We start from the raw sequence: 15,259 nt of genomic DNA, 5'->3' as shown, positions 1-15,259 counted from the left end.
ACAGCATATTAATAATGTTAGAGTACAAAACAATTTTGTTATTAATACGAACTTTTATTACACAATAGAGTTAAGATTACATTGGCTTCAAGTTTCTGAAAAATGATGATAGGCCAAATCTTCCCAAATCAACCATCCATCCCCTGATAAAATTTGCTCGATATTCAAGATGCAAGTTTTGGCCTACCCTAACCTTGCGTTTTTTTCCCTTGCAAAACTGTGTTAAACACCCAGTTTGGGGACAGTCGGAAGTTCTCAAAGTTTCTACTCACGGCTTTTGTGATATTGGTAATTTCGTGTATCCATTGACAATCATGAATGCCCCTAAAGAGACAGACTGATATAAATACAGAGTGATTTGTCATAACTCATAACCCTATAGGAGATATCCATAGAGCGGAAAATACAGTCCTTGGAATCCAAATTGGCGTTGTAAGGTTCTCAGTTTTGTTCTTAAGTGTTGAGATTTCCAAGGGAATATCGCTATAACATACATCTAATTTTATAACATTTGATGTCACCCCTTTCTCATCAATGGTTGACCTGAATGAGGAGGGGTTGTTGATAAAAAAAATCCTTCGGCGTATTGACCCTTTTCTCCTTGATGGATGCAATACCTAATCTCGCAAATAACGATGACAAAAAGATGAATGGAAAGTGTGATGATGTTGCAACACATGATAAAGTAGGAAGAACCGCTAGCTCTCAAAGATTCGATATGGGCCTCTTCATTTATCGCATCATGGTAATGACGTCAACAATCATAGAAAACAAGAATTGCAAAGCCAAGTAAGTGTCAACGTTTGAGACGAAATATAGAACAAGCCGTCTCATAAAAATATCTACCCACCCACAAAGACAAATTTAGGGTTGTGAAATGGGTCAAGATGATAACCCAATAGTGCCATGAGATTGAGCGTCTCATATGAAGTTATTTGCAATGAAAATAATAACATTTATAAATTGTGTGATCAACTATAATGTTAAGCCTAAAAGTAAATGCCTCATAAATGGCAGGAAATGGGTTTCATCTTTACCCCTATTGGCTTGCACTAGATTAACTTGCATATAATGACATTTTGTTACAAAGACTCTATACTCTGTGTGTTCCCACGTTTTTGTTGAAAGTTAGGATAATCTTCTCGACCAATGAATAAACTATTTATACGTGGTTTACGCCCTTTGGGTGAATCAGACCCTACTTTTGGGAAACAAGCCCAAATATGTTTCCTGCCAATTTTTCTGTTTTTTTTTCACTCGCCTGCCTTTGAAATTAAAATCAATTACGTCGCATTAGAAAGTAACGCCATATTATCAACCCCATTGAAAATTCGAAATGGGTTCGATGGAAACGCGTAAAAAGTGAGAAAAATCAGACGAACCAATATCAATGCTAGTTGTTGGGGTCATCTGTATTTTTAATGTTCCGAGAGCATGTTAGTAAACAGGAGAAATCCATTAAGTGGCTCCTCAAAATTGGGCTAGATAGGGTGGAGACAAAAAAACGACAACGAAACGAGGAACACAGTGGTACACACAAAGTAATCATGGACATGACAACTGACAAGTTTTCTGATTGGGTTCTCCAACTTTTGGTGGGAGGTGGCCATGGCCAGCAATTCGTTTCAACGTGTAAGAGAACTTTGTATTCGCGGGCATCCTCAGACTGATGACGATGATGTACTGTTGGGTGGAGGGTTCAAAGGCTGAAGGAGCTCTTCCAAAGGCAGACCTTCACCATCTTTGGCACTCTTTGGCATGGGGCAGGTTTTTATCGATGGCTCGAGACAGATTGAGGCTGGCTCACTTGGTTTGCTCAAGGCTGAACTCGGCTGATCCTGTTGCGGATCGTCCAGAGAGGCAGAAGATCCTGTCACTGAAGACGGCCCAATGAGACTCAAGAGGGTGGGCAAAAAGGCCAGACCATTGAAAAGGCCGAAAACAACCACAAGAAAAAACACCTGCAACACAATGGATATAGACAAGTTGAGTGTCTGAACCGAAAGATCATCAACCGTTTTTCGTTTGGCGCCAGTTTCGCAATGCTGGGAACCATCCAAAATTGCGTAGATTCATTGAGAGCCGAATATTTGCTTGAGCGGATAAAAACGTCCCAAAATGGCAAACTCATGTCGTCATTCGACAAATCTTTCAAAGCAATCCCACTAAGACATGTTCGACAATACATTCTTCAATTCATTCATTCTCCCATTCAGATGAAAATACACCTAGAGGTTATCGATTGAAGGTCGACATGTTCACCATATCCGGATCTCTAACATTGCTTTAATCAGATCGGATAAAATCATGTCGACATCATATCCAGGTTATTGCAGATGAAAAAACATACGAGATCCTTTTGTCTCTAATGCAACGATGGACTTGCTCCTTGGCTGATCATTATCAAACTTGTCTCTACAAATGTGCAAGATCACATTTGTTCTTGTAAGGGCCAAAAAAGAAAGCACAAAACACGTTTCAGGATAATTTCAGGTGCTTTGCCAATTCTAGGCTCCAAACAACGAGACAATTGTTCCAACAAATGTGCCCAAGTATTCCCAGCTTACCTTGAAAAATGTGTCGAAGACATGCGAATTCGAGTTGAAAAGTAGGATGAACGAAAGGAAGGTGGAAAAGCCTCCGTTGAGAACAGCTGGTCCAATGTTTGTGAGCGATTCTTGGATCCTTTGATTTCGCGTTCCTACAAGTAATAAGGGGGGTGGGTTGTTGCAAAGGTTTTGGACATTGGCATTGGACGGCTTCAAGGCCCCTGTTTATGGTCTGTTTCATTTCCGATACTCTTTGATTTCTAGCAAAATGTGCGGCAATATTTGCAAAAAAATGGCCCTTTGTCGTCGGTTTACAAAAAAGACTTGATCAAGGGATCTTGTCATGGAATAAGAAATAAATCCTTCGATCAATCAATATTTGAAAGTATCATCTTAATAAAACTTAAATTTAGTTACTCATTCTTTTTTCAGTTGACATAAAAAAGCACGAAAGTCATAATTGCTTCATAGTGGGAGCGTTTTAACTCCTCAAACAAAGTTTGACATCCAAAATGGATGAAAACTAAATGAGCGCTATGTGTTGATGAACAAAATTAATTCCGGGAATTTTTTAGCATGAGCGATGAGCCCTCAGGTGTTTCAAGATTGAGTGCCTTTCAACAAGTACTTTACTACTCTTGTACTTGGCCTTCAAAGTTCAAAAAGAGTTCCTTGGCAAACTAATACGTCTGACTTAAGGTAGATTCAACCTAAAGGAAACAAGCCTAAGATTAGATATTAGAGCAAAGTCTTGCCTTGGAATTCCGTTCCATTTTGTCCTTGACTCTGGCGCCTATCTGGACTTGTGCTAAGACTATTTGGAAAATTTGATTTGAATTCGCTAAGGCTAAAACCTCTCAACGCCATTTACCGTGACGAGCAATTTGAATAAAGCCGAAACAGAATTCCCGAAAGGTAGTTTTCCAACGTAAGCGAGTCATTCCTAAGTGTCTAACGAAGCCCTCCAATTATCGTCTTCAATATGTATGCTCTTCTAGGAAGACTGAAGACTGAAGGCCAACGAGGTCGAGTAAATACCATGAACGAACCTTGGGCATGGAGGAAAGCATGGGCAATATGAGCGGAGAAGTCCACACACAATCCAATGGAGATAATGAGGATAGTGCAAGACACTGTGTCAATAGTTAGGCCTGCCAAAAAAAAGAAAAATGAATTATTCACAGGAGTTGGTGCCCAAACAAGTGTGAAAGAGATATACCACATTGGAGTATTGTCACGTTAACCAATATAAATTGCCTTAGTCTATGAATATGTTACATCTGGAGAAGTCAGCCGTATGTCAACTCATGAGCATCTAGATCCTGTTCTTGGTTGTAATACTACTAGTCTATGGACAGCCTTAGCTTACAAAGAAAAGATATAACTGTCAGACTCTTCAAGACCCAAATCATTCAAGCAATAATGGATCTTGGAATTGACGTAATTATAATCCAAAGTGCCCATTATTTGAGTCAAACTTTCAAGGCCTGGACCTTGGAACGTGATCTTTCAATAACAAACACAATTTACCTGGAAACACTTGGGTAAAAAGCATCACATGCTCGCCCCCACCTTGAATGAAAAGTTGATAGGTCCTCTTCCTCGGGAGGAACTCTTGTGCTATCAAGGCCCCATTTTGCTAATCTTGCAATCATGTTTTGAGCTTGGCAAACGAGATTTCTTACACTTCGAATCATTCTTCTTAATTTATGTTCCTCCTGGCAAAACCGATGATGCTCTTCTTCTGGTCGCGAACTTCCTTTGCCTCTTCTAGCCTCCTAATCACTTCCTCTTTAGTCTTCACTTTTCACTATTCGTTAGTAAAGGCCGTCCTCGGAACAACAATTCGTTAGCCCATTTGTCAGCATTAACCTGAACTTTGCCGCTCAAAAGTACGAGGAACACACACGCACTAAAACAATTGATTAGTTGTCCATCCATGACGGGTTTCTTTTGAAGATCCTTATTATAATAGATAGCTTGTAGTAACCCTTTTTGGAATCATCTTCAGAAACAACATCAAGCAATTGGTTAGTGAGTGCTCTTCAACGTGAAAAATGGCATTCATACTGTAATACTAGCAATCACGTTAAAACCATCATTCATGAATACCTGTTGGGGTTTCCACTAAACCACTGAACCACCCGAAAATGAAGCATATTTGGTTAAGGATTGTTTTGAATCATGCCATTAAAGATGATTATAGCAATCACTCCAAGTTTCAAATTCTCACAAAACATGGTAGATCATTTTCTCACAGAAAATGGAATGGGAACCATTTCGTTTCATTTCTTATGATTTACGAGAAATGGAGACATCATTTACAGTATGAAAGATCTCGGCCAGACCGGGTATAAATTTACTCGTTTCAAAACCATGGGGTCTTTATATTGAGAATGAATGAAAAATGAGGTCCCATTTTAGTTTTCTCTGCTGTTAGCTTAACTACGTACACACATTCATAATAGACAGAATGAGCTTCAAAAGAAACAATTGGAATGGCTGTTTGTTCCAAGTGTCACCCTTTCAAAATGCAAGCGTGAGAACACCAAAGGGAAGTGAAAACATAATGGTTTGAGGCGGACTATGAGCCTACTGTACTTACCAAACCTTGAGGGCTTTGAAGGCCATCCTCACGCTTATTTGTCTTATTAATGTGCAATGAATTTGCTGAAAGCAAACAAGTTCGCTCATCTGGCACCAACACGGGACCAAGAAGAAAATTGGCATTTGGTGACCTTCTAACGTTCTAAGCTACATCTTCAATGAAACCGTTGCCAGGTGCAAATTGTGCCATCTGCCAATATTGCTCACGAGGATTAGCATGTTTGGAAGGCTCTAATGACGTCATTGTAATGCAATCGATTCCTTTTCCACCGTAAAACACTCTAGGACCATAGTACATTTTTGATTGCCACATCCATGTTTCGAGCGCTTCATCATGCACCATAACACTAACATGAATGGTGTTTGGTATGCTGTAGAGCATTATGAGTGAAGTGTACCAAAAGAGGCTCCAACTAAAACGTTACAAAAAGGGGCCCCACACTTTACGCTGATCAATTGAAAGGCCAAAAAAGGACAAGCAAGATGGAGCACTTGCAAAAATTGGGGAAAAGATCGAGTCTCTTGTGAAACAAAAAGAGATTGAATGGGCTTCATCTGATAAAAACTTTGTCAAACAGGCCAAAGTACCATCGTTTTGGGGATTGACCAGACACAGTATGCCGACGTTGGACCACGCAAGTTTTTGTATTGTTGACAAAAAAATGGACATTCTTTGAAGGTCCTTCATGCGAGAAATTGTTTTAGGGTCCATAAATACGTTGATTTTAATTTTGGTGGCGTTTAACATGCTTTAATACATACGAGTACGAATGCGTGAGAATGCTATTCTATATCTTGAACATACCTCATCAGTATTTAGGTTTCTCCATGAGGGAGACATCAGGCATAAAATTTCCTTGTTTTATTTGGGCTGACCAATTGGTACTTGGCTCCAAATTGTGTTTCACTTAGCTGGTGGAAATTTATCACATTTTTGATGATTTTCTAGTTAGAACGAGATATCTAAACTTTCCTAGATCTTTCGATGCATCTCTCTTCTATTTCTATTTTTCAATTCGGATATTGTCAGTCAATGGTCATTGTGACCAAGTTCACTCGGGTCCCTTCAAATTGATCATAAATTAGGGAACCAATGCTTTCTAGGCACTTTGTGAAACACGTTGTCAAAGTTAAAACCAACGGATTTTTCATATTCTTGAATACGCAGCAAGTTGTACAAATTTGTCAAGCATGTGGTGTAACTGCTCTTTCAAAAATAAATTGACGTAAACATCTCTCCTTTTTGCTTTTTAAATTACTTCTTTTACTCTCAAAACTATCAAAGGATTTGCCAGATGGTGGAAATTATTGTTGGCTTTGACCTTCAAGGCAGTAATGGAATGTGTCATCATTTCATTTGATGGAACTAAGCATGAGAATACATGGATTCAAATTCCCACGCACCTCTTTTTTTCAATACTTGGCTTTACATAGACCCCAGAGGTTACTTAATAGTAAAGATGGTAGTTTATCTCTCGAATTTGTGATAATAGGATCTTCTTAGATACGCTTTTTAGCACAACTTTTACTAATATCATTCAAATTTGATCCCCAGTCATCATTTAGAATGATAGGAAACATTAGTTTGTCCCAAAATTTCAAATCCATGCTGAAGTTTTGGACATAGGGTTACGCATGACGTAAGACATGTTTAAGATAGATTTCCAACATTGGTGAAGAAAAGAGTCACTGTTTTTAAATTCAAAGCAGGCAATGAGGTTCCCAATTTATAGAGAAAGTGATGCTTTGCTTTCAAGGGCTCAATTCACACTCACGTTCCAAAGTTGTGCGTGATCATAAAGAAGAATGAACACATTCCTGGCATATAACTACAGTACATTGAAACAACATGGACCAGGCTGTTGAGAATGATTCTAGGAAAAGTAGACAGCGCTCTTCAATGGGACGCAAATGAATGTCTCGATATACTCCACTTGCAGAAAAACCCATAAGCGTTACTCCTACGTCGGTTTCGTGGTTCATTGGGAATTCCGAGGATACTTGGTACCCATTATGAGTATTTACACTAAGCCGTCGATACATTGGGGTCTGCATTGTACAAAGCAACTAAAAGAGGAGGATTTCACAAGGCTGTCATTACGTAGGATATTCATGTTTTCATAAACTTAATTGGAGGGAAAATCGGAATTTCGTCCCATCTCACTCTGCAGAACAAAGAATGGATAATTAGCCAACAAAGATGACATTGAATCCGCGCTATTTTGAGCCCCTCATAACTAGGTACTTTTTCCAACCTCTCTTCATCCAAGGCTGCATTGATGCAATTAGTTTGTTGAACTTGGTTACACTTCCATGAAAAGGCAAATCAGAGCTTTGACACGTGAGAGTAAAACAGGCAATTAATACTCGTAGTTATGAAAGACTCATTGCTCGTGCATTCACGCTTTATCAAAGTATCGAGCTACAGAGTATGTTCATAACCATACCGTCACATGGAAACAAAAATCAACGGAGGCGGGAATAAATCAGAATGCAAGCTGTGTTTCTCCAGCAGAAATGGCAGCATCACCATGCGGCGTGGAAATGATTATCTTCAAGTTTTTGGTTTTGTACCTCATTGGGTTTGGCCTGAATCCCTGCTTTAATGCCTCCAACCAATGGTACATCTTGATCTATCTTTTCGGCAATACTCACCCCAAAGATGCATAAATCCCGAAACATTGATCAAAGTGACAACCACACAGAGGACCACCTGCAGGGCTGCCATTAGGTTGGACAACAGTACCAGGGTCGTAAGGAGGATACAAGTCAGAGCCAATGCCAAGTTTCTTACCAGCTCGTGAGTGATTACCTGTAAGAGATAAATGAGGTAACTGGTCAAGAAACCTAATGGAAACACTTGGAACAAGATGACCTCTTGTCTAACATGCCAAATAGAAATAAACACAACCACTGAGCAAGGACACAATAGCAGAAGCACCACTTTTTGAGATCACCAAGCCTTTTCCACACTGGGTACTGAGAATTTTGAATGTCAACTTAATGATGTGACAAAACATTTTTTTGTGGTTTGTTTTTTTTTCACGGGCTTTTTTATTGCTACAGGGAATGTAATCCCCCAGTACTATTAATATGAAAGCTTATAATTCGTCTACTTATAACCTTTTAATCTTTATATGATATTTGGTCGACCAACGAGTCCGAAGTGGCAGACCGAGCTAGTCCTTGAATGTAGGGTTGATCCGGAATGCTCTCTAAAAATTTGTCCAAGTCTGACTTGAAAGATGCTACCGGATCAATAACATCTATCAGTTCCTTACAAATGCCAGAAGGAAACACATTAAACAATGAAGGAGCCCGAGAAAGAAGAGAAGTGGACTTCATCGTTCGAACTAGCCTGGATTCTCCTTGAAGGTGCTTTCAAAACGCACAATGAGCCTCTACGGTCACTGCAATGAATCCTAGATTCTGGGGTGGGACAAAGCTCATGAATGCTTTTGAAAACGTACAGTATCAGACACCTTTCGCAGATTGCTTTTGTAACCATTAGTATTCCTAGTTTGCAATCAGATAAGTAGATTACCATTATTTCTGACATGCCCTTTCTCATGCTCATGCCTGTCTTTCTTGTGGCAGCGATAAACACCAATTAAATATTCCTTGTTTAACACGAGATGACTCTGAATTGATCAAGCTAGTATGGTTTTATTGATGGTATTGCTTGAAGAAAAGTGTTTGGGCAACATCCTTAAAAGTTTCAAGTCAATTTATGGAAGGATAACTTGATTTGTCTTTACGACTTCGTTTGTAACATACTTATTTTTGATTAATTTTAGCTGGTTGTCTTACTTTTTATCCCCTTATCATAAACAATTTGATTGCTTTGAGGGTTAATTTTTGATCCCCCAAGAAGTGTCTTTCAAAGTGTGCTCTCTTCCATTTTATGGTGTCCCTGTTCATGGCCCATTAAATTTTTCCATAACCAGCCCATTTTCTTTTGATGACCCATCCTCTTTATGCACCCTTAGAAGGGGTTGAGTTTTCCCCACCAATAGACCAACTTGATGTTCATTGTTGTCGCAAATAATCCTTCAACTTTTAACTTCTTCCAATAAGATAAAGATATCCCTTTTAATTTACATACTAAACACTACACCGAGGTATACTGTTTCGCTAGGGTAGTGTTGTCCTCTTAATGCAAGAAGCCTAACTTGGAGGAAGAAGGAAAATCGGTTGGCTTCCTCTCTTAAGAGTACTACACTAAGGTACAGAGGAAATGTCAGTGATCCCTTTTCCTCTTTTGGCTCGAGTTCTTAAATGGGTTTAGTACGTCATGCTCGTCCCATCAATCATTGGGCATGATTGATCAACAATTGTAACTCTTGTTTCATAAAAAGTAAAAGCCTGAACTTCTAAACTGAGACTTTTTGCTCTTGCTCTTGCTTGAGCATGAAGCGTATGTTAAATATCGACTGAATTATAGATGATCATTTCATATTATACCTATATTGCGTTCTGGGATGTCACAGATGTCACACTATCTGGCGATTTTCAAAAAGCCTGCCTTTTCGATCTTCGATTGAAATGGGGTTATTATCGGTTTCACATCGAGAAGAGTCAAAAGGCTCTCAAAAGTAAAACAGGAACGCTATTTGCTGCTCAAGATAGAAATCCAGCAAAAGTGAAATGACGAGCTTCAAGTTTCATTTTCGTTTTTCTCAAGGAATTACTCCGCTTTAAAAAGTAACGGATCAAGGTGCCATTCACTTTAGCTAGAAAGCTTAAAAAATTGGATTTTATAATAGTTAATTCGTCAACCCGATGTTAATTTTTATAAAGCTGGATGACAGAACCTTAATCGTAAAAGTGGTACTCGTCATCCAGTAGAGTGTCAATTACTTCTGAAACATAATTGAAAGCAATTACAGCAATTACAAAGTCCAACTGTAATTATTTACAATTACTCGGTTTCTCAGTGTAATTCTGTTGCATCGGGTGTAATTGTCTGGTTTGTCAGTTAACCATCCGAGTAGAAGAGGAATACCTAATTTGAAGGAGCTTATGGTATACTCCGATCCTTCAATCGAAATTACATCACGAGTTTGTAATATTGAACGTACATATGTACTGTATGCAAGAAGGTCAGAGACGCCGTATCTTGATGCCTGGATAGAGTATATTGGGACGTTTAGGCAAGCTCTGGCAGGTTCGTTTGTTTGCTGGTACCAATGTCAGTGATGCAAGTTTGGGGCTTCAAACACGTTTTCGAGAAGCTGACCCTTCTTTCACATTGCTATATGAGGAAAAGTCAGCTTTGTTAAAACCAGTTTGAAACGCCAATTTTGCATCAAAGGCATTGACAGGCAAGTTTGTTTCCTGGTACCAGCGCTTGCCTAAATGTCTGAATACGTCTCCTACCACCGACCAGCAAAATACTTCGGCTTTTCAGGACACCGGTAGTGTCCACAAACGATGAATTTGATTGTCATTGGACAACAAAAAACAATTAAACTGGATCTAATTGCTTCCCATCTTGAGGATAAAACTGGGCAAATACCCATTAAAAAATTATGTAGTACTGGCTAAGGCGTTTAAGCTTCAAGTATTGTACATGCTCCAATGCTTCGGTTCCTTGTTCAATCTTTGTCCGACATATGCAGACAGCAAACGGAAAAAGCCAAAAGGAATCGATCGTCTGATGATAGCATCTCGTTACAATCTTGGCCTAGAATGCGCAGTCTAGCGTAAGCGACAGCATGGACGACCGTACTCTGGACATATTTGATGCTAATAAATGTACCAAATTGTGCCCTTTTAAATCCTGTTTTTTGTCAATGATTTTCAACAGGGTGATACAATTTGGAAAATATAGAAGTAATTGTGACTTGAAAAAAAATGACCAATAAGGTGAAGTCATATTAATTTCAGAATATCTTGGGTGTCAGTACTTGCCAGAAATATTCAACCAGATGTTGAAAGTGAACCTTGGCTGTGTTAGCTTCTATCTAGAGGGCAAAAAAAGAGCCGACGATTTTCACAGTCAACATTTTGTATCATAAGCGGTGGAATAGATTAAAATCGGACCATAACACTTGGAATCACATATGTAGTATCTAAGAGAGGATGGAAGGGAAACACGTATCCATGGTAAGACCAAAAGAAACGCTTTCTGCCAGGTTTCTATATAAGATCAAAGCTTATTGGGGTATCAAAAGACCATTGGATTGACCTCCAGTTCAGTTGCGACCTCCATACTGACGTTCATTTCAGCCACACGAGAGTACCTGATTTTTTTCTGGCAAGCTTTCATGGCAAGATTGAACAATTTTGACCTAAACACTCGCTTGGCATTGTAAAAAGGCCAAAGTCTTGCTATTACCATTAGACCCTAGAACATACCACAAACCCGTACTTTGTTACTAGCATATCTTGATAGATGTTGGATGTGTATTTCATCGATATATTAGATACTAGCGCACAATTTTAAGGACATTGCTACAAAGCCTTTCACCATACCGAAAAGCCTTCGAGAATATCTGGCAACTATGTACTAAAACCCAGACTTCGCCTGGCCAAAGTCTGTCTCCTTAGAGTTACATCCATCCATAGATTTCTAGACACTGGATGTCGGACGATCGGCCACTTGGTTGGTAAAACAGTACAATGAATGATCTCCTAGGAATTGATCACAAACCGGTTCATTGTAATGTTTAGCCAACCGATTGGTCGATCGTCCGACATCCAGTGTCTAAGAATCTATGATCCATCCTACCTCAAGCTTCCACCTCCTTTGCTGGACTCCGAGCAGAGTTTCAATTGAGAGCCCAAAAGTTGGTCGGCTGTAATGGCCTTTCGTGCGATCGTCTTGTCGTCAGACTCAAACACACTCATTGGCCCATATACAGTATGTCAAGAAAATAATGCTTCCTTATTAGTCGAAAGCGTTATGAGTTATTTTATGTTACCATGAGTGTCAATTACTATCGAGGGTGAAAGCGTTTTACAATAGCTTGCTAATAATTGGTTCTAAGTGTCTTGATGCTTGTTTACTAGTGATGAGATCAAAAAAATTCAAAACTAAGGTTGTCAGACAAGTGAAATAAAAGGCTCCGGCCAATCCCAACATAACGTAAAAAAATACCTTTGAGTCAAGAAGCAACCCCGGTTTGATGTAAGAAAAGTTTGATTTACATTTTGAGGCTAACTGATGGATTTCCGACTTGTCGCTGGCAATGGCATTTGCCAATGAAAACTTTAATCGGGAACCCGAGGTGACAACCTCCCGTGAATAGTTTTTTTGTACCATCCGGAAAGCTTACTTTCAGATGCATGGTCAAAAATTGTGGAAGCCATCCCAATTGATAGAAATCAATATTACTGCGTTGAGCTAGTGAAGGTAAAATAATTGGCCGCAATCGGACCATGCTGATACTTAAGGCCGTCAACAATGGCTCAGAGCTTTGTAGTACACGCGTATACTATTAAAAAATGGTAAAAAGTGCCAAATCGGTCACGGCCATGAAAACAGATTAGGGTGAGGCTGGAAATCCAAATTCAATTGAGCTACCAAAATCAAAGGATGAACCAAAGCTCACTTGGCAAGCTTCACGTTTTACAAATAGCAACCAATCACTACTATGTAAAAATGGTGCCCCACATATCTGAAACCATTTTCCGTAAGCTTTGCGAAGAAACACCACTTTGATTTTTTTTGTTCCAGTGAGGGAGGCTGCTTGATCGACCGCTCTGGTTAAAACCTAGTAAAGCCATGGCAGTAGATTGGCTGATAAGTAGACACCCTGTTGCCAAACTACCAAAATGTGTTCAAAACAAAGCCTCAAGTGGCTTGGTTGAAGTGGCCCTTCTCTCCCAATGAGCTCTACATTTTTCAAACAAGGCGGTTTCTCCATGACACATCAAAACCTACCATCAAATGGCTGGAGATGAAATTGCATTCGTTTGGCGGGAAGGGTGTGTTTTTTGGCAATAACCCTAAACTATAGCCCATTAAAAAACTTTGAGCCGTCGTCCAGGAGAAGCCCAAAAAGCCATCATCAACCATCAGCTGAGAAACCAGCGGTTTACACTCAAAACTTTATGTAATTTGATTGTACTTCCCCACAAACGTCCTTCCTAACCAATACTCTAATTACATCAAGTTTAATGATTTGGGTGGATTTGACGATAAAAAACAATAAAAAAGCATGTGCATAAAGAAGGGCAAAAATTTCACTGAAATGATTAACCATTACAATTTGATGTTACCCATAAGATTTAGTGATCCCTTAAGATGGTTTCATCAATTCCTTGATATACTGTACGGCATTCTACGTACAGTATAGTACGAAATCATGTGATGTGGAGTAGTCAAACATGGAAGACCTCTACATCCACCCATCTCAGATACGAGTGTAGAGGCTTACTTGCGACTACTTTCCCCCGAATCCAATGAGTAATTAAATTGATTAGAGGCGCGGCCATGAGGAGTAGTGGTAAACACTAAAATGATACGTATGTCAGGAGAGGACCATCCCCGGGAGAGTATGGCCAGATGCGAGAATGTGCCGATCATTTGAAATAGAACTCGCGCAAATGGAGCCACACTTGGGCGGGATACTTATTTTACAAAAAATGGATTTCTGAGATGGATAAAAAATTGGTACATAACTAAGCAATGTAGGATCTCAAGAGGTCATTGGTACTGAGTCAATATCATGATCATGCTTTCCTTATTGTGAAAGCTTTTCCATGATGAGATGGGATTGCAGAAAAAACTTGCCCATGATAATATACTAATATCATTTATATCGTTAAGGTTGAAATGAAACGACATTCCATGTAGATTTTAGAAAAATCATATAAAACTCCAAAGATAAAGCGTTACTTTAGCTTTCAGTGTCAACATATATGGTGATATTTTTTGAGAGGAACGTTGTAAAGGCGAGGAATGCGAGATTTTTCATACCTGCTTCTTGAGACTGCATTTGTATAAGGTTTATGATTGCTAAAGTAAAGCAAAAATAAAAAAGGGAAAACTGAGTTTCCTCTTATCATACTGCAGCAAAAGATGCACAAGTCAAAGCTGCCGACAAAAACGAAAGTCGTAGAGTTGAAGACGTATCTCTATAAGAAGGATATTTGGATCATATTGTGGACATTTACTTGGTGTTCGGGTCGGAACCGACGACAATGAGATGTATTACCACAAAAAATAACTACGTACGAAGCTCTTGACAAACTTCTCACAGTTGTTGCTTACGAAACGCAAACAACATGTGGAACGTGGACGACAGGGAGCAAAACATTTACAACGTTCCCATGCAAAACAGGAACGGGATAATTGTACAAAATTACATCTCCCTTCTAGAAAGTGAAGTAAATTTCCATGAAAAGAAAGAAATGAAACATTTAAATTTGATCCGTAGAAGCTCGTAAAACTCTGATCCACTTGGCGAGGTTTCATGAAATGTTTGGCCTGCCACACATACAAGAATCATTGCTGAGAGGCATATCACTCCTGTCTGAGGAACGATTGAAAACCCATCGTGGTGCTTTTTATCTAGAAACTTTTTAAGATCCCTTCAGTCGTGTCCGATCCAAAGTGTCAAGACTGAATTTGAAGGTTGGAAACTAACTGGGGAACGAATGACTCATACGCATTTCAATTTGAGGAAAACTTGTTTGATCCCCCAAAGTTGGGCGAACATGTGTCCACCTTGAAAGGGAAGAATTAAAATTTCATCAGGACATGGCGAGAGGGGAAAAAGATAGGCCTGTGACGATCAAGGATTGGCGTTTTATGTAGACTCAGTCTGTACTTTGAAGTGGTCACCGGGTGACTGGTTTTCTATTCCCCCTGAGAAGTGAAGGGAAAACAAGCCACCAATCTGCACCGTGCATATAATTCCCTTGTCAATTGTTTCAATTTGCCGGCTTGTTGAAGAAAAGAATATTCTAATGTTGAGCCAAGGTGCAGGGTCAGAACTGCACCAAAAAACGGCGTTTCTTGATTTTTGGAACACAATTTCATTCGATTATTGAAAATTTGTTTGGATCCCGATGCGAGTTGGTTCACTTGGCTGTGTTTTTTGTCTAAGCTCTCGCTCTACAAATAAACACAAATCGGGGTTTTATATGAATTT

The 15,259-nt window shown here is 39.3% G+C and overlaps 1 protein-coding gene across 1 annotated transcript in view; it reads right to left on the bottom strand.

Annotated features, from left to right (window-relative positions):
* Positions 1-1,387: 1,387 nt before the first annotated feature.
* The window catches only part of LOC131885183 (patched domain-containing protein 3-like), a gene marked incomplete in the record, with an annotated part of 28,156 nt that continues 14,284 nt past the window's right edge, over positions 1,388-15,259 (bottom strand). Inside the window, 4 exon segments of the mRNA XM_059233135.1 lie at positions 1,388-1,961; positions 2,568-2,701; positions 3,599-3,700; positions 7,812-7,968. Of these exon segments, the coding sequence (XP_059089118.1) occupies positions 1,662-1,961; positions 2,568-2,701; positions 3,599-3,700; positions 7,812-7,968 (693 nt within the window).

This window comes from Tigriopus californicus, chromosome 8 (assembly GCF_007210705.1).
Source record: "Tigriopus californicus strain San Diego chromosome 8, Tcal_SD_v2.1, whole genome shotgun sequence".
Lineage (NCBI taxonomy): Eukaryota > Metazoa > Arthropoda > Copepoda > Harpacticoida > Harpacticidae > Tigriopus > Tigriopus californicus.
The sequence above is the reverse complement of the archived record's forward strand: the minus strand, read 5'-3'. Positions and strand labels throughout refer to the sequence as shown.